The sequence below is a fragment of the Haemaphysalis longicornis genome, unplaced genomic scaffold (assembly GCF_048455015.1).
Source record: "Haemaphysalis longicornis isolate Haplotype H1 unplaced genomic scaffold, Haemaphysalis longicornis Haplotype H1 scaffold_5, whole genome shotgun sequence".
Taxonomy (NCBI): domain Eukaryota; kingdom Metazoa; phylum Arthropoda; class Arachnida; order Ixodida; family Ixodidae; genus Haemaphysalis; species Haemaphysalis longicornis.
This window is the reverse complement of record NW_027526385.1, coordinates 48820711-48839472: the sequence shown is the minus strand read 5'-3', so window position 1 is coordinate 48839472 and position 18762 is coordinate 48820711. Positions and strand designations below refer to the sequence as shown.

Below are 18762 nucleotides of genomic sequence, written 5' to 3'. Positions count from 1 at the left end.
AGCATTCACCTCCTCGGTTTGGGTGGCTTTAAGTGGTGGGCGCCGCACAGTTGCTGCCGAGGCAATCCAACAGCACGTCCCGTGAATATAAACGACATAATAATTACAATGATTCTGCCTGTCATGTAACACATCGATGGCATTCCGAATTATCGGTCCTCATTGCGCCTTCCCGTCGGCCTGAGCGCAGAGCGCCTGCAGTAATTTTTGCCGGAAATTCCACATTAGTTTGGTGTACTTGACAACTGCCATATCATGCATGGTACAGTTGATTATTCCTGAAGAAAACCTCATCAAAGTAGTCTTGGATATATGTGGGGACTGGGAAATGTTCTACAAAGCGGCTAATTACTTATATAATTGCGCGCTCACTCACTCACTCTCACTTACTCACTCACTCACTCACTCACTCACTCACTCACTCACTCACTCACTCACTCACTCACTCACTCACTCACTCACTCACTCACTCACTCAATAAATAAATAAATAAATAAATAAATAAATAAATAAATAAATAAATCACGTGTCATCCAAGCGAAAAATTAAACCAATGATAAGGATTCTCGAATTTCTGCGTTACTAGTCCTGATAGCTTTTCACGTAGTGAGCTGTACGGGTCATTCATTTGCAGTACGCCCGGGAGGCAAGGCATAGGTACGACGTTGATGCTGATGCACCAAGGACGTGCTTTCCTCCCACCTAGCAACATTGAGGTAGAGGACTGCGTTCGCCACCATTTGGTAATCAGGCTAATAAAGGTGATAGATAGTGAACTGTCGGCGAAAATCACAGCCTGTAAGGGAAAGCACCTGATCAGTACAGGAAATCTGCGGTTTGGGAACATAAGAAAAGCTCTTAGGGACTGGTTTGTCCATTGATATCGAAATACCCGGAATACAAAAAAAGAGCGATACTGACGCCTTTTACCTATCTTTAAATCGATTCTTGTTGTGCGACTGAGGTGGTATCCCACGAATTTGTAGTGTTCACACCAATGTTTTTTGGAACACGCCTTTGGCGAAGTCCATGATCAACAACATTCGCACTTGCTTTTTTGCCGCAAGATGTCGAGAGTTTCGTTCTCTTCGTGATAAAATGGCGCTGCTTTCAGAATAACTTAACCCAACACAAAATAAAGATTCCAGAAGTAAATATATACATGTTGCTTATACCAGAATTAATTGCATATGTTTCGCCATCAACAACCCACATTCGTTCACGAAACATTGAGGTACTGAACTGCATATAATATTTTGCCACCCGCTGTACATTTCACACTTGAGAGATTCCATAATTTTCCTTTGCGTCGCTCCTTTTTCTTAAGAAATAACCTCCTTGACACCCTTAAAGGAAACAAAATGTTTAGAGGAAATTCCGTGGTGTCTTTGTCTGAAGGGAAATTGATGCCCAAAGAAAAACTTCGGTGGATTTCTAATAACCATAATTGAAATCAGTGTTAAGAAAATGCATCGTCGAAGATGGTATTTCGTGGAAAGACTGAGGAATCTCCGCAGGTAGAGGCAGCAGTAAATGCGGAGAATAAATATGATCTGGATGCCCTGTCACTTGGCTGACTCCGGGGTGTGAACTAAAGGAGCTGGTTTCCTCTGGTTAGCCTTTGTCCACACTGAATGCAGCCAAGAATCGCTATTGCTGACCCTTTTCAAATTCCTTGGCCTGGTCATCCAATTCATACACTTAAAAGGTCCAAAAATGTATCCCGTAATCGCATCCAAAAATATACGCCTGAACATCTCCGGCGAGGAATGAACATTAGGTGTATTTCCATGAACTATCTTTGAACGCAAACTACTGGCGCAATTCGAGCTCTACCATCACAAAAAATCCTCTTGCAGCCCGGCATAGCAATGTGGTGGGCTGAAATAAAGATGAAGCAAACTTGTAGCTGAACACTGTCTTTCAAAGGATTCGAAAGGGCAATATTTCGCTGATACAATATTTTGCAGCTGGTATGTTTTCTAACGTGCTATCCCACCAGCGTCTTATAGGTCCCGCGGGGATGAAAACAAATATTGTAGCGTAAGCTACACTGGTCGAGGTTGAGCATTTTCGCGTGGGCCGTGAAGGGCCGCACATCGCAAGCGCGAAGAGCATGGGATTGGATTGGATTTGAATTTGGATTGGCTTGGATTGGCTTGGCTTTGATTTGATGAATTGGATTGAAATAAATTGAATTGTATTGGAAATCCAATCCAATTGTAGAGCGGGTGTGTAGATAATTGGGTCTCCACATTCGCCAGTCTGTGCATTCCAGAGGAGTGACGTCAAAGCCGCGGCAGACGCACTGGCGCCGGCGCGTGCCCAGCTGTCGGCTCCGTTGCGCAATAACCAAGTCTGTCGCTATGGTCCCTAGAAATATTCTAGGGACCATACTGTCACTGCACCGGAGCCGCTAGATAGCCGTTTCCCGTGGCTCCTGGAGAGCCGTGCGGCGCATGCGCGAGGAACAGTTACTGGCCTGGACTGGATTGGATTGAATTCGATTGGAAATCGTTTTAGCAGCAGTAAGCATGATAATCAGCTAATTCTAGACAACCAGGAAGCCTAAGAATGACCAGCTGAACCTTAGCTCACGCTATGTATATCCTGGCATAGCCGAGCTAAGCCACTGCTAATTGTTTTCATCGGTGCATCGCTTGACATCACATGTGAAATTGGGGTATTGCGGTATATTCGCATCTGTTTACGATTGCTTTTGCATGTGCTTCAGTACGTTAGAGACAACTAAGCTGTCCCAGGACGTTCCAGAGGCAATCTCCAGCACCTTAATTTACCATTACATTGGGTGGTTCAGAGCTAAGTTGACCTAAATGTACTGAACAGTGTAATGTGCTTCTGAGGGTGTTTCCACTTTTGTGTAAATTACGCAGACAAAGCTCAGTTGTGGAGCAATAAATAAGTCCGGCCAGCGGTTTAATGCTTTGGGGGCACGTAGTCGAAGGCGTCGACCTTCTCCTTGAGTGGCTTGGAGACATTGATCTCGGAGCCCAGGCCCTTGCGGGCGTCCAGTTCCCCGAGGGCGGCGCAGTGAATTCCACGCACGCACTTGTAGTGGCACTGGAACTGGTCACAACCTCGGAGTTGGCACCTGAGGGGATGGAAAACAATAGGGGCCGTTCAATGATGACAACTGTTGTAGAACCCGAATTGGATAATGGCTCATACTGCGAATAAGTTTAGTACAAGTTAGTCTTAAAAAAAACAAGAGAGGTAACATTTTGTTTGCAGTGCCTAGTACTATAATGTTCAGTCAGTCAGTCAGTCAGTCAGTCAGTCAGTCAGTCAGTCAGTCAGTCAGTCAGTCAGTCAGTCAGTCAGTCAATCAATCAATCAATCAATCAATCAATCAATCAATCAATCAATCAATCAATCAATCAATCAATCAATCAATCAATCAATCAATCAATCAATCAATCAATCAATCAATCAATCAATCAATCAATCAATCAATCAATCAACTATTGACCACAGCTTTCGCTCGAATTCCCACCGCAGCATGTGGTGGTCCCTCAAATGTCCTCGAATGTCTGCACTCGCTATATGTACCTGTACATGCAGGGGGGATGAGGGTAGTGCCCCACATGTGGCTGCTGCCAGCCACCGGGCTGCTGCCAGCCCTGCCCGTGAGGTGGGTAACGGCCGCGGGCCTCGGGCTCGTCTTCGGCGAAGACAGTTCCCAGAAGGGCAGCGAGAGCGGCAGTCAAGAGCAACATCTTCGTGGACGCCATTGTTTCTGCGTTCGAAAAAGAAGCAGTACAGTTGGGTTGAAGTAAATGTTCTTCAGCGAAGCATGTAAAAAAAAATATGGCTGAGCGCATAGCCGAAACGCCGGTAAATATTCGTGTTCAGGGAGAATGACCCATTGAACGTCGGTGGGCTAAAGGTTAGGACAAGCAAACAATAACCTGGGGAAGCAAGCATCACTACAACGCTCTACTTTGTACGTGTGCGATGTACACAGGCTCCGTTTGTGGTCGACGTTGCGCTGAAAGAAACCGTAATGAAACAGGCGAGCTAAAACCACTGTTAAAACACGTTGTTAAGGATTAACGATCGTTCAGAGAAGTGACGTTACATATATAGAGGAGTTTGTTTCAAATTTAGCGAAAATACCTGTACTTAGGTAGTGCTAATCTAGCATTTTTGTGTTGATACAACGTAGGAGAGAGTGATCAAATATTGTTTTCGAAATAACGCCATGAAAGGCAACAGGACATTAGGCGCCAATGGTGACCACTATTATGAAAAACCCTAGACATTTTTGCTACGCATACTGACAGCCGTTTTGCGGTGTAGTGGAGGAGTTTCAAACAGTGTGCACGAACTACGTGTGCACGAACTTTTCCCAGCTATGCCAAGCTAGAGCTATACAAAACGGTGGCCTTCATAACAGAAAATGACCAGAAACAATTATCCGTGTTTAATTTTTTCTTAGTTGAATTCTTCATGAAGTACTGAATGACTCTATTAAATTATACATTTCAACAATACTACGCCACGCACGCGTCTTCAAAGTTGCTGCGTCATAGCTGCTCAGCTAGCGTGAGACTAACTTCTTTACATCTGTCTTACCATAAAATATTTTGAACTGCCTCCTTCCCTACGCAGTTTTGTCAACGTTCATTCTAATATTTCACCTTTTACCTGTTATAAAAGTGCTACTTCATGTTAGCCACAGGACAAAAATTACTAAGGCGGTTGTGTACTGTTCGCTAATTGGCTCGTAATAGCAAATAATAAGCCGTAACCTATGTTTACTTACTCCGTTGGCTAACTCTTCTCAAAATGTTTTATTCTGTGGTCCTGCTCATGTCGTCGTTTAACGGACGGCTTGTGTTACAAGGGAAGATGAAAGAATCATTGATCAGAGACTCTGCGTTCAAGGATGCGGAATGCAAAGATTCTAACATTCATTATATCGCATGACAGACGTTTACATTCGAAGCGGCGGTCAATGGCATTGTATCTGGTATCTTCATTACGCAATCCTGGCAAATGAACTTGCGCGTGTTGAACACCGTTTGACCTGTGCAAACAATCGACCAGCAAAGGAAACACTGCCGGCCACCTTGAAAAACTCACCACTGAGGTTCGTTGACGGGAGAGCAGAGCAGCTGGGTGGAGTCCGCTATTTCGAGTCCCCGCTTATATATGCACCCTCGGCGGGTACCGCTGGTTATCGGGCAAAGGCGGTCCTGCTCCTTCGGCTTGACCGGACACGTGATGTCACCTCCGAAACCTGCTCTTCCTGGTTCATCTGAACTCTCGAGCAGAGAGGAGGCTGGCCACGTCCGATCACGTCGCAGTCGACCACGTGCGCGGTTAACGACATCTGGGCTCGAGAAAAAAAAAAGCGGACACTGTAGGCACAGTAAACTGGAATTTGAAGATAAGAAGACGCATCCTGGCGGTGGATGTATGGGACCTTGAAACCACAACCGCTTCCGGTTTTAGGCGGTTCTCGCGTACGCCCTCGGGGGTCGCCATACTTGGGGTCTGCATAGTTTCTTTAAAAAAAAAAAACTGTTCTCTGGCAAAGCTAGCGACGCCTGTGGAGCATACGCGACGTACATTTTGTGCTATTGCGTCCCGCAGTTCTTTTAGTTAAATTCGTCAGGTGTTTCATAGGGCTCATCTTGGTCACTCACGTCAAAAATGACTAATAGCCTTACATCTTCCGGCGCAAACTTTTGGCCGGTATGCCCTTGCTGGAAAATTTAATTGTTGGCACCCAATTCAGTGGGTGATAATAATTGGCCACCGGAACTGTTTTATTCGAATTTGAAACAGAACGGTGACAGTCGATTTTAAGATGGGGTGGTTTTGAACTCCGTTAGGTCGTCTATTTACTATGGTGCTCTACGTTATTGTATTTGCTCGCTTTTTGCTCGTTTTCTCGGTATTTTGTTTAAACAGAGTGGACAGCATCCTAACTGATATTCTGAAATCCGTTTTGCGTGATATTCCAATCAACGTGGATGGCTGTGTATTCCCGGTAACAAGCATTCAAAATTTCCCATTATTATGCACTGATAATGTTGTGCAGGAGCTTATACGTTCAAGAGAATTTTGTAGCCCTTATGTCCCCATTCGGACACGGCCACATGGCAGATTTGCGCACACGAAATGTTGAACACCTTCGGACATATCTTGTCCCTATCACACTAAATAAATTGCTTTACGAACTGCTTTTAGTGACAAAAAAATTAAGACTTGCCTTAAGCGCCAAAACGCACTGTTTTCTGACGGTGATGACGGTCGTGGGCGAATTCAAAGATGGCTGAAACAAGAACCTTTCTCTCGTAGAAAGCCAATGTCCCCGCAGTCGAAAATCAAAGTCCGAAATCCAAGTCTTTACGTCCAATACACACTGCAAGAAAGTCAACCTACACAATGGGTTTCGAAAAGGCACATCAAGCGCCTCAAAAAAAAAAAAAAAATCACACCTTGGTTCCCTCACATTATGAAGCCGACGTTTATACGATTGCGCCATTCCGGCGGGGTCCAAGTAGTGTAGAATTTGGACGTTGACTACGGCAGCATGGCAAAAATCTTCGCGTTTTTACCATCTTTCGTTTCAACAAGGGGCTTTGATTTTATGTATTGTGTATGTGCATGTATATGTGATGTATGCATGTGCACTCGAACCTCGTTAATTCGAACTCGCCTAATTAAAACTTCTGGTTTATTTGAACTGACGTCGCGGTCATGGCACAGTTATGTGTGTTTAAGTAGCTTTGACTCGAACTTTTAACGCGAACAATTTTCCGGGACCCTTCGAATGCGAATTAACGAAAGTTGGATGTATATATATATATATATATATATATATAGAGAGAGAGAGAGAGAGATTATGAGGTTCGAATACAGCCCTGAAGAAGGAGTTTCTAACTCCGAAACTGTTGGCAACAAAAACGGAAAACGTGTTAGTCGACTTCTTTCACTATATATATATATATATATATATATATTGAGAGAGTCGGGGACTCGTGAAGGAGAGCGGTTTATTCCGAGAGCCGATAACCGAGGAAGACCCCGTCAGGAAGCGGTGATGATGATGCCAGAAGCCAAGATGATGAAGATGAAGCGATGACGATAGGGCATCCTATCGGAGCACGGCGATTGTCCCAGCACAGTAGATTGGCCCAAGACTGTAGATTCTCCTTGTGCTCACAATATATATATATATATATATATATATATATATATATATATATATATATATATATATATATATATATATTCTTATGATTATCAATATTAAGTCGACAGGTTTTTTTTAATGATGTGCTTACAGTTACGTAAAAACCACCCTTATAGTGCGGTTATGCACCCAGGGGGACACATAATAGGTGGTCATAATTGATGTCGGTGGCCTATGTGCCTATAATTGAATAATTAACTTTTTACGGGCTTAAGTAAGCACGCATGTTTGTATTGAAAAGTGATACGCAATTGGCTTCCTACGCAGTTTCATTTAGAAGAATTCTTCTAGCGCATCCGTACTGCGAAGGTTAACTGCCATTCGCACGATTACGCATGCTAGACAGCGAAGACCGGCGCAAAGCTCCTCCCCTTTGTTCTGTGTTTCGATAGCGGTTCCGAGTACTGCGGAGTGCGATACCGCTAGCCAAGACTGAAAGGGGGCCAGTTATCACTTTGCCTATGCCTCCTCACCGTTGTCAAACTAAAGACCGTACACAGCAGGCACGTCATAAAAGGGAGGAGTTTTGCGCTGGTTTCTTCTGTTTCTTTGGTTTCTTGTTTTCTTTCTCGGTGCCATACTCGTGGCTTTGGTGGTCACCATTGCGGGTGCTTTCCCTCGAGCCCTTGTTCATCGTTGGCAGGCACGATTTTTGTAACGTGCTTTGAATGAATACACTCTAATATTAGTGTTGTATACGCGATAGCCAGATGAACAGCTGTTCCTCTGTAGTGCAGGAATGACGCATAAGGTACTCGAAACGTCCTGCAAAAAGGGGCCAGTAATATGTCGGAATTTGCAGCATCCAATCACTTTATAGCCAGTTGTGGCGTACCTAAAACTACCCAATACTTTATGCGAGAGCTCCTGTTTTCAAACTTATGCTTCGTTTGTGTACATTATTCAAAAATACTTTCGACAACTAGCATTACGGGTGGGTCGCATGAGTTGACAGCTTGTTTGATGGCCTAATTTCACGGGAAAGTGAAAAAAAAGATGCATATTTTATTTATGTAGTCATGCTAACATTAAGGTTTTGTGATATCAATGACCAAACGTGCTCATAAAGGAGCCATGAAGACAAAATACAAGTTTATTTTTTTTTCGAAAGATTTCGTGCGCTTGTCCGGATGCAAACGATGCTTTATTGAGTCACAAATAATTGAATTTAAGTTAAATTAGGATTTTCCCGGTGAATCGTGCGTTTTCTTAGTCTGCAATGGCATCACAGGAACCGACCGCTCTGCAGCCAATTGCGGAGCCTCGTTTACTGTTAGTCAACCTAGATGGCGGCACCATCCTATGGCAAGCCATTTTCTGATTTTGGTTTGTTTTTGACGGTATTTAAACCTGGCTTGTTTTTGTTAAGGGGAAAATACTCGTTTCGTGAAACATAGTGCTCGATCGACAAATATGGTCACGTAATACACCGTTGCTTGCGTCAATCGGCCAGTGTCGCCTGAGACAACCCCAAAGCCCCGCAGTCGTGTGCAGGTAAACGAGGCATAGTGCACGCAGTACCGAAAGCACCACGCGTCGGTAATTCTATGTTTACGTGTGATTTGGTAACTTCCACGGTTTGTCCCACAATTGTAGCTGCTTGAAAAAGAATGTTCCCTAAATTTAAGCGCAAATAGCTCGTACGGAAAGCTTATAAGGTCTGCCTAATTTGCGTTTGCTTTTGCGCGCCTCCTCCAATCGCAGAGCTGACTGGTATAACATCATAGGTTCTGTAGCGGGAAGTGAGCTTGTGGGTCGCATGGCCATTTCTTATTGTCCTAATTATATAGCTTATTTGAGCCAAGTTTACCTTAAAAGTGGTGTCAGTATGATTCTAACGAGGCAATCTTTTGAATGAACCAAACTTGTGTTTTCTCTTCATGGCTCCTTTAAGTCGTAAACTAAGGTCTCGTTCACTGCTACACAAAGAAAAGGTTGTAGGAGGGTTTGTAACTGGTCTAGTTGGTTCATTGCATGAAGTTGAACAGCGCAGGGACGGGACTGAGTGCAGAGGCGACAAACACGGGCGGCAAAAGCACCCGTGTTTGTCGCCTGTGCACTCAGTCCCGCCCCTGCGCTGTTCAACTTCATGCAATGAAAAGATTGTAATAAAACTTTTGGACGGCTGCGATGGGTATGTTTTTTATTCAAATAGTGACGGAACTCACCGTGAGTGGTCGATTTTGCTTGATGTAGGTATTATATGTGATGCGGAAAAGTGCAATACCAGAATTTTAATGGGAATTTCGCAGAGGCTGCCTGGGGTCATGCGGAGGAGGACGCACATACAAGTGGAAATTTATCCACCTGGTGAGCTCTAGAGAAGAACTTCTTACCTAGAGCACCGAATGGTGTGCCACCTACTCCAGCGACTCTGTCGTGCCTCGTGTGATAGGGAAGGTGGGACGCTAGCAAATACCTCTTGTAAGATGAGTGTGGTAGCCTCTCTTCGTTAAATGTTTGCTCTGGTGAACTGAGCGGATTGGTCCCGATCTCAGTCATTTCTAGCGTGACCATATGTGTTTTTGAACAAGGGCGCATTGCTGTCAACGGTTCATTATTTGTGCATTGCGTACCCTTTACGCTTAACAATGTTGTCATGTAAGAACTGTGGCACGTGGTTTCAGTGGTTGCGAAAGTAGTTGTCTATATCTGAACAGGTCATGCTGTCTGTGGTACAAGCGTTTTTATTTTCGTAGTGGTTCCATCCCGTGTGCCGAAATGGGCCCCAATAAAGGGAGGGAGAATAACGAACAAAAAAAAAAACCTGATGGCAAAACTTCGACGCCAAAGAATCTGCTTCACTCTGCCATGATATGCTCTGCCTGTAAAACACGCCTTTAGATTCTTGTTCGTGGTCACGTTTGGTTAACGCCCAATTAACGCCATCACGTTGGTTTCTGACATTATTTCTTGCCTTGTTTCCTTGGGGCGTTGTAGCATAAGAGTTCAGAGTATTCCAAGTGAGAATCCGGAAAGCAGTCGTTCCAGTGTTGTCTTGCGACGCGAACGTTAAAGTAGTTGTAATAACAACCAATGCGCATCGTCTTGTCTCAGCAGTGATATGTTCTGACGAAAAAACATGTAGATGTCTGTTTTGCGTTATCAAAGAGTGATGTGCCCTGTGAAGTTTAGCATTCTGTCACACGTGTTTGCACCGCAGACATCTGCACAGTCAGAAGCTTAGGTCTGTCGGCCCAGCTGCAGTAAGTATATGCGCTAAGTGCTATGCTTGTCGCAATGGGACTTGCGGAAATCACGAAATCCCAGGGAAAGCACTCACTTATACACTTCTGGGTGTATGTGCTACTCTAATCTGGAATATGTCGCATTCTTCGGTGTGCGTGCTCCATGCTTGCTCATGGGGGTGGAGTAGGGGAAGGAGAGACCCTCTCCAAGCCGTCGCCGGCCAGGCTAGCCACCATAGCCAGGTCCCGCCTCCTACAACCGAGCTTCGCAGTCGAGCTGCTGCCTTGCCCAGAGACGCAATAGTCACCAGAAGTCAGGGAACCCTGAAACAACTTTTGAATCGCGCATAGAGCTTATACTACAGTACACTCTACTAGAAATAATTACCAGGAAAGACGCTACGGACCAACATGATGGATGAAAAAGCACTCGTTAACAATTCAATGCAGGTAGCGATTGACACGTTGCTGCGATGATATTCGCTTAGGAGAGGCTATTGACATCTAGACACACGCATGCATAAAAGGAACACATAAAATGCATAACTAAGTACATTACTGGCACATTTGTATGCATAATACGCCCTTAAAATTGTAATAAAGTAAAAGCTCCTTAATTGGAATAGGGGAAGACTGTTAACTAGTTCGAATTACCCGGAGTTTGAACCAGCGGGCGTACGCTTGAGTGAGCGGCCATCGTGCCGCGCTCTGCGGGAAGAACCCGGAGAAACCACATCAGGAATTGTTATCCCGAATTACGTCCGATCTGGTACGCGATCGTTATAATTAAAAACATGGACCCCGAACAGCGATTTACAGTAATTTATTAATCAGTTTCACCCCAGAAACAAGTACTGGAGTCTGTTCAAATGAGTTGTGACGCTTAATGATGAATTATATGACGCTATTTATTCCCCAATTCACGGCATATTTAGGATAGGATATCAAAACAAAAAATGATGGATGTGAATTTGCCGGCGTTTCTTCTGTCGCCACTCCACAGGCATTGTCTGAAGCTTCCCTTAGAGCTCATGCAGCGCAGCGCTGGCACTCTGATGAGCGGAAACGTGAAGCCCTGTAGTATCTAATGCCCGCGCTGACTCTTATGGACTTGGTGGTGGCATTGTCTCGTTGCCTTCATCTGGCTTGTCAGCGCAGTCAGCCGTGGTCGGTGATCACGAGTTTGAATTACTGTTGTTGAAATCTGCGTGTTCGAATCTTCCGGAGTTTTCACCCACTGAAATAAAGTCGCACCGGGTTAATTCGAAATCGCCTAGTTCCAAATTCCGGGTAATTCGAACTGACGCTGCAGTCCCGGCAAGGTTATGTGCAGTTAAATAGCATTCTTTAATTCGAACGTTTTGTAATTCGAACCAATTTTTGTACCCTTCGAGTTCGAATAAACGAGGTTCGACTGCACAGCGTTGGGACGGGGCCAGGGTATCAGAATTAACCGTCAATTACAATAACGTACATCTAATTAACGAGGCCTTAATGCATACAATACCTGCTTAACTAAATTGAATTTTGCGATGGCGCAGCACACAACAGGGCGTGACGGCAGTACATTTTCATACACCACCTAGTAGGCTTACGAGCTTTGTTTTGGTATTGCTGTGGGAAGGCCAAGAATAGTGAGCACAGAAAAAATAATGTCAATACGGGGAAGAGCGCATGCAACCGAAAGTACAGTGCGATTTACACTTTGGTACTGCACTTACTTTTCTTTGGTACAGTGCATTAAGAAATCGTTGCAGTTGACAACCAAGACTTCACTGCCGAAATACCCTCGCAAGGCGAATTCGAGCCCAAGGTTGTCAGAAAAATTAACCTACACCTGCAAAAATAAAGAGAAGCTCTTACACAGCCGCAGAAACTTCGTGGTGTACGTACGTGCTGCAGATATAAGATTTCATAAAATTTTTAAGGGACGTGAAAAAGAACAGGCCTTTTGCGGCGTTTTATTTCAGAAAAAAGTGACAAATTAACAAAAACGATTCCACACAGATCTATAAAACACTGAACATGCTTCTTAAAGCGACAGCCTTACATGTGCATAAAATGCGACAAGGGACCGTAGTTGCGGGCGACTACGCCAATTAAACCAGTTTCGGCCACTGTAAAAAACTAAGCAAAATCAGCGTAGAAACTTATTTGAGTCCTAATGGGACTTTAAGCCGGGTCGCCAAGAGCTGCAGCAAAGTGTGGTGACTACAGCCGTAACCCTGTACCACGCAAGTATGCAACAAGAATCATCCGGATGAGTTCTGAATGACACATGAACGTGATGTCATGCACGCACGACGCAGTAGTGAAGAAGCCTTCGATAATCGCTGGTTTTCGCCTTCGAATCACTTAAGGGCCTTAAAGGGGCCATGAAGACAAAGTGAAAGTTTGGTTCATTCGAAAGATTGCCTCGTTAGAATCATACGAACACCACATCTAACGTAAACTTCGATCAAATAAGCTATGTTATTAGAAAAAAAGGGAATGGTCATGCGACCCAGTAGCTCATTTTTCGTAACAGAACCTGTGAGGTCACACCAGCCAGCTCTGCGATTGGAGGAGACCGCCAAAAGCAAACGCAAATTTGGTAGCGCTTATAAGCTTGCCTAAGGAGTTATTTGCGCTTACATTTAGGGCACATCCTTTTTAAAGCAGTAAGAATGGTGGAAGAAACAGTGGAAGTTACGAAAGCACACGTAAATATATAAGTACCGGTGCGTAGTGCTATGAGTACTGTGCGCACTACGCTTCGTTTAGATGCATAGCACTGAGGGGCTTTGGGGTTGTCTCAGATGACACTGGGCGATTGACGCAAGTGACGGTGTCTTAGGTGACCGTATTAGTCAAGCGAGCACCATGTTTTACGAAACGATTAATTTCTCCATGAACAAAAACCAGGTTTAAATACGGTCACAAACAAACCAAAGGCAGAAAGCGGCTTGCTGAGGTGTGGTGGTGCCATCTAGGTTGACTAACAGTAAACAAGTCTTCCTCTACACCAAATTTAGCTGAAAGACCTGTTCTTATGATGTCATTGCAAACGTCATTGATACCTAGGTTTTACGCGAGAATCAAAATCTTTGCTTAAATTGATTAATTTCGCGGTTAATAAGGCATCGTATGCTTCCGGGCAAGCGCTGGGGGCACTATAGAACACGAAATCTTTCGAATAAAGCAAACTTGTATTTTGTCTTCATGGCCCCTTTAACTGTCGCATAAATTTTTCCATTAACCCCGAAAACAATATAACTGTTTCATTCTACATCACAAAACTCCCAGCAAAGCTTTCGCTCTCATAATCGGCGGACGATTTCACGCCAAGGCATTGATTTCAGAAAGCGTTTTCCTTACTGGAGATTGGTGAAGTCACAACAAATTTATTTATTATTTATTTATTTCCGAATGACCCCGAAGGCCCCCCGGCGGAGGGTATTACATAGAGTGTACATCACATCACAATAATACAACAGTAAATCAAAATTTAATTCAAAGAAAAGACAAAAACAAAAAGGGTAAAAGGAATGAAAGGGCATCACGTAAGAAAAAAACACTCGCAGAGAAGACGCAACAACAAAAAAAGTTCTGCGAGCCCCATGTCGAAATCGATAAACGTCACACGCACATTTACTAGAGTGCGGAAAGAAAGATAACCAATAACAAGAAAAGGAAAACATGAATTTACAAATGAGGCAGAGAAATGGTGTTGGGTCAGAATGTTTCTGTTTAGAGCATCTGTAAATTTTGAGACATTTGTTTCGATGATTATGTGGGATGGCAGATTTTTTCATTCTATCAGTTCGAGGTATGAATGATTGAGCAAATGCGAGTGAAGGACATGTGATGCGTTTCACTTTGTGTGGATGATCACGACACGGGAAAACGGCTGAAGGATCACACATGAAATCATTAGGAAGAGACGCGTAAAAGTAAAGCTCGTGAATTAGTGTAAAACGAGATACACAACGACGATAGGATAAGGCTTTAAGCTCGGCGCGATTTGTTATGCTGCTACACTGGTGTGCCGTGAATAATCCGTATAGATGAAGCGTATAGCAGGGTTTTGCAGGGCTTCCATATCAGTTATTAGGTATGCTTGATGAGGACCCATATGGATGAAGAGTACGCTATTTTAGTATGTATTAGCGTTGTGTATGCCAATTTGCATAGGTGTGCAGGAGCATATTTGAGGTTATGTTTCAGAAAGCCTAGAGAACGGTTTGATGATGCGAGAATATGGTTAATGTAATCATTCGACGTCAAGTTAAGTGTCATGTGAATGCCAAGTTATTTGTAAGAAGAAACATGTTCCACACTGTTGTTGTTTATGATGTAAGCTGTTGATGGGAGGGGTGCCTGATTATTGAAAGTCATTAAACTTGTTTTAGCAAGGTTTAGGGGCATTAGCCAGGGGGGACACCATGCGTTTATAGCGTTTAGGTCGGATTGAAGAATGTCATTATCACAGTTAGAATGAATATCACAATATATTACCCAGTCGTCTGTAAATAGTCTGATATTAGATTTAACACCGTATGATAGCTCATTATTATAAATTAGAAAAATGTAGAGGCCCAAGTACGCTTCCCTGCGGTACACCAGATGTTACGGGGACTGGAAATGAGTTGCGATTGTTAACTGACTGATGTGAGTTGCATCTTGTTAGAAAGAAATTATTTTATAAATGTGACAACAGTAGGTTCATTGTTCCGTTTAGTAAGTTTGTGAATGAGCGCACGATGAGGGACGCGGTCAAATGCTTCTGAAAAAATCTAGGAAGATGGCGTGTATTTGGAATCCGGCATCTATAGATAAACGTATGTAGTGAGTGAAGCGAGCAAGTTGTGTCTATTATGAATAGTTTCTGCGAAAACCGTGCTAATGTTTAAATATAAGATTATGTTCATCGAGGTATTTAATGAATTGTGTGAATGTATAATATGCTCGAACAATTTACAAATAGTACGTGTTAACTAAATGGGCCAATAATTAAGGGGTGAGGAACAATCCACGGACTTTAAGAATGGTACCACCCTTACCACTTTCCAATCTTAGGGTATCACGCTTTTTTATTTAGTCCAGTACTGCCCACTGAAGATGAACTCTTGACGTTAGCAAGGAGAGAATAAATTCCAGAGGCAGTAATTATTATTTCCGACAAAGAAAAGACAATGGGAGTGGTGATAGTGGTCAATGGTTCTAAGCATTCACGCGTGAATACCGATGAAAATGTTTCGTTGAGTAGTTCAGAACAATCCCTTTCAGTTTTTGCTGTGCTATTTTATTTAGTCTTTATGATGTCAAGAATATGCTTGGGATTAATAACGCGTCAAAAGCGCCGAGAGTGTACTGTTACATTGATGATAGGTCATGTTTAATGAATTCATACCCAGCTTTCTTGCTCAAAATTCCAACCTCTCAGGAACCTAGCAAAACCACTTTGGGATAGTGATATTTGGCATAAAGCCAGACGTCAACGTGAAGATCAAAACACTAACAGGACTTTCCAGGTTTCTGAATATTTTTTGTGTAATTCGCTGTCATATCTTACTCCCTATGCATTTCAATGGGACAGTTTCCATGGCCCAGGAACCAAGTCGCGCAACGTGCGCGTCTTAAAACTGTGCACAAAGAAAGCATTCACCCCAAATGTTAGCTGTGCAAAAGAAGTTTTCATTTCGCTAAAAAATTGCAGAGTAATCACTGTTGAAAGGACTGCCATGAGCGGGAAAGCTGCACATGTGTCTACGCGTGGTTTTGATCAACCTTTGGTATTCATTGTCGCATGCATTGTATCGTTGCCAAGATTCAGATGATTTATTTTTGTCAGCTTGCTTGAACAATCTTTTTTCTTGTTATTTAGGTGACGAAGTTTCTGTGAATACCAGGGAGCAGTGCTATCGGGTTTTATGGAGATGGCCGGGCTATATTTATGAGATTAATAAGCGCGTTTTTAAGTAAAAACCAGTATTCTTCTACTGTGCGAAACAAATTGGCCCTCAGATATTCTACTCCGAAAACCGGAAGTTCATAGTTACAGCGATCGATGTTTGCTCTTTTGTATTACCTAACCTGTTTGTTGATAATTTGCCTTATGATAGGGGACGGAATGAAGCAACCGGTTAGAACGTCACGATCGGATAAATCATCGGTTTGAGCAATTTCTGAGCATATATATGTAGTATTAGGATCAAATCAAGAATATTTGAACATTGTGTAGACCTTCTGGTTGGGCATGATACTAAATGGGTCAGGCTAAAATCATAACAACAATGGTGAAACGCATGAGTCTCAGATTGCACACTGCGGGTTGATAATGTTGACCTTGTTATGTCTGGAAAATTGAAGTCCCCAAAAATGATTACACGAGAATGTACAAGTTTAGGCGCAAGTTCGGTGGAAATGCGGCGGAATTCTTCTGTGAACCCATGAGTCAAGTCCGGTGGGTGATAGAAGACACTAACAATTATGCTACGCGATTTGAATAGAATAGACGTTACTATGCATTCAAGAATAGTGCTTAAACCAACTGTTACTACAAGACACTGTTTGTTATTTGCAAGGAGAACACCGTCCCCCCCACCGACGGTGTTGCCTATCACAAAAAAAAAAATGTTGAAACCGGAATCACTAACAAATATGTTTTCATTAGGAATAATTTTGTTCAACCAAGTTTCAGTTAATGCTATTATTGTTGCGGTTGTTAACTCGAATATTGAAGAGAGTGCAACATTTCCCGAAATATAACTTCTAATGTTATTGTATAAAAAGCAGCCACCGTTCACAGTACCAGATTGACCAGTTAATGTGTGTGGTTGTTGAGGAGAAGATGAAATGGGCGTGTCGTGACAGACTGGAGAAGCAACAGAGGAAACAAGCTTCGCACAGTTTTCTTGAGTGTCCCATATGTACACTTCTTTTTGATTCTTAGCTTGTTAAAAGCAAGGCTGAGGCGGTCCTTATCTTCTTTTATGTTTTTTGAAGACTGCCATAGCTTATGCCTTTTATCTTGCAGGTTATGCAAGCACGTTATCTGATTGCAATGTTAAATGTGTATTAACTGCATGGGCCCTGTACTAGCATTTTTGCTAAGGACACAGATGAAATTTTCACTCTTTTACCAACCAATGTTTTGAAGTAAATGAAACTAGAAGGCAATGAATAAGTAATTAAAAATAGGCTTTCTAAAGCAAAATTGTTTTTCTTCCACGAAGTGATCGCGGGCTGTTGGAGACGCAAGAAAACGAGTTTCGATGGTTATTTAGGGCAACAATAATCTGTACGTGTTATCTAACTTTTAAATAATTGCAGCTAGCCATGTGATTGTAATGTGGAAATTGTCAAGGATTATCAATCAACGCAAAATCCAGCAGCTGGTTTGAGAAAACATAATTGTCCGCAGACCTATGGGATTATTACTTGAGTTCACCGGAAGTGCGCATCTGGAGCTCGGCGGCTGCGAAGCGCCACAAAGCCATGCCCCCGCGATGACGTCACTTAGGGCTGTTCACGTCATACGTACGACGGGCGTTATCACGGCCGAGCTAGAGCGGGGGTGAAAGCTCGCGGGCGCCTCCGCTCTAGCCCGGCCACGGCTTGATCTTCTGTTGAACGGGATGTAGCGCGGCGTAGGTGTGACTTGTACAGCTTTGAGTGACGTCAACACGGGTAGGGGTTTGCCACTCTTTGGAGCTGCCCAGCTGACTCGCGAGTCCAGAGCACTGAAGTACTCGGCCCATAGGTCTGCGGACGATTGCATTTTCGATAATCTGCCGCTGGATATAAGGTCGAATGATGATCCTCTACAATTTCTACATTAAAATCACGTGGCTAACTGCTATAATTAAGAAGTTAATTAACAAATAATACTTAATTGTCGCGCTAAGTAGCAATTGGAACACGTTTCATTACGCCAGCTACGGCGTCTAAAGACTTCGCTCAAGGAAAACAATTTTGCCTACAAAAGTCAACGTTAAAGAAACAAAGCATTCCTCAAAACTCACGGTATTCAATAATGTACACCAACAATTCTAAGGAAACATATGAGAGAATCCTTCTTTATTGAACGACTCATATTTTTTGTAAGAATGGAATGAGTTATGTCAACATAAAGACAATATATTTAGAGCTGCCTTAAACAATGGGGAGTCTAATTTTCTGTACATACGTTTATGTCTACAAGCTGTGATGTTGCTGCTAACCCTTGCAACATACTTTAAATGTACGCTCTTTGTTAAAAAGCCGGCCGACAGGTACAGACGCAGAGTCGAGCACCATAATCACGTGAAATCAGTTTGCCTGCTACAAGTAGAGACCTTAAAACGGGAAATTCCAACCGCAGAG

At 43.2% G+C, this 18762-nt stretch overlaps 1 protein-coding gene across 1 annotated transcript; it reads right to left on the bottom strand.

The window, feature by feature from the left end:
• Window positions 1–2937: 2937 nt before the first annotated feature.
• Window positions 2938–3752, bottom strand: LOC144139677 (uncharacterized). Its single transcript, XM_077671967.1, has 2 exons — window positions 3571–3752; window positions 2938–3112 (listed from the first exon to the last, which is right to left on the bottom strand). The coding sequence occupies exons 1-2, from the start codon at window positions 3750–3752 to the stop codon at window positions 2938–2940; spliced, it is 357 nt and encodes a 118-aa protein (XP_077528093.1).
• Between the last annotated feature and the right edge of the window lie 15010 nt (window positions 3753–18762).

Coding starts and splice junctions, on each gene's coding strand:
- LOC144139677 (XM_077671967.1), bottom strand. CDS start 3,752: ATGGCGTCCACGAAGATGTTGCTCTTGACTGCCGCTCTCGCTGCCCTT. Junction 3,113..3,570: donor CATCCCCCCTGCATGTACAG/GTACATATAGCG, acceptor CCATCCCCTCAG/GTGCCAACTCCGAGGTTGTG.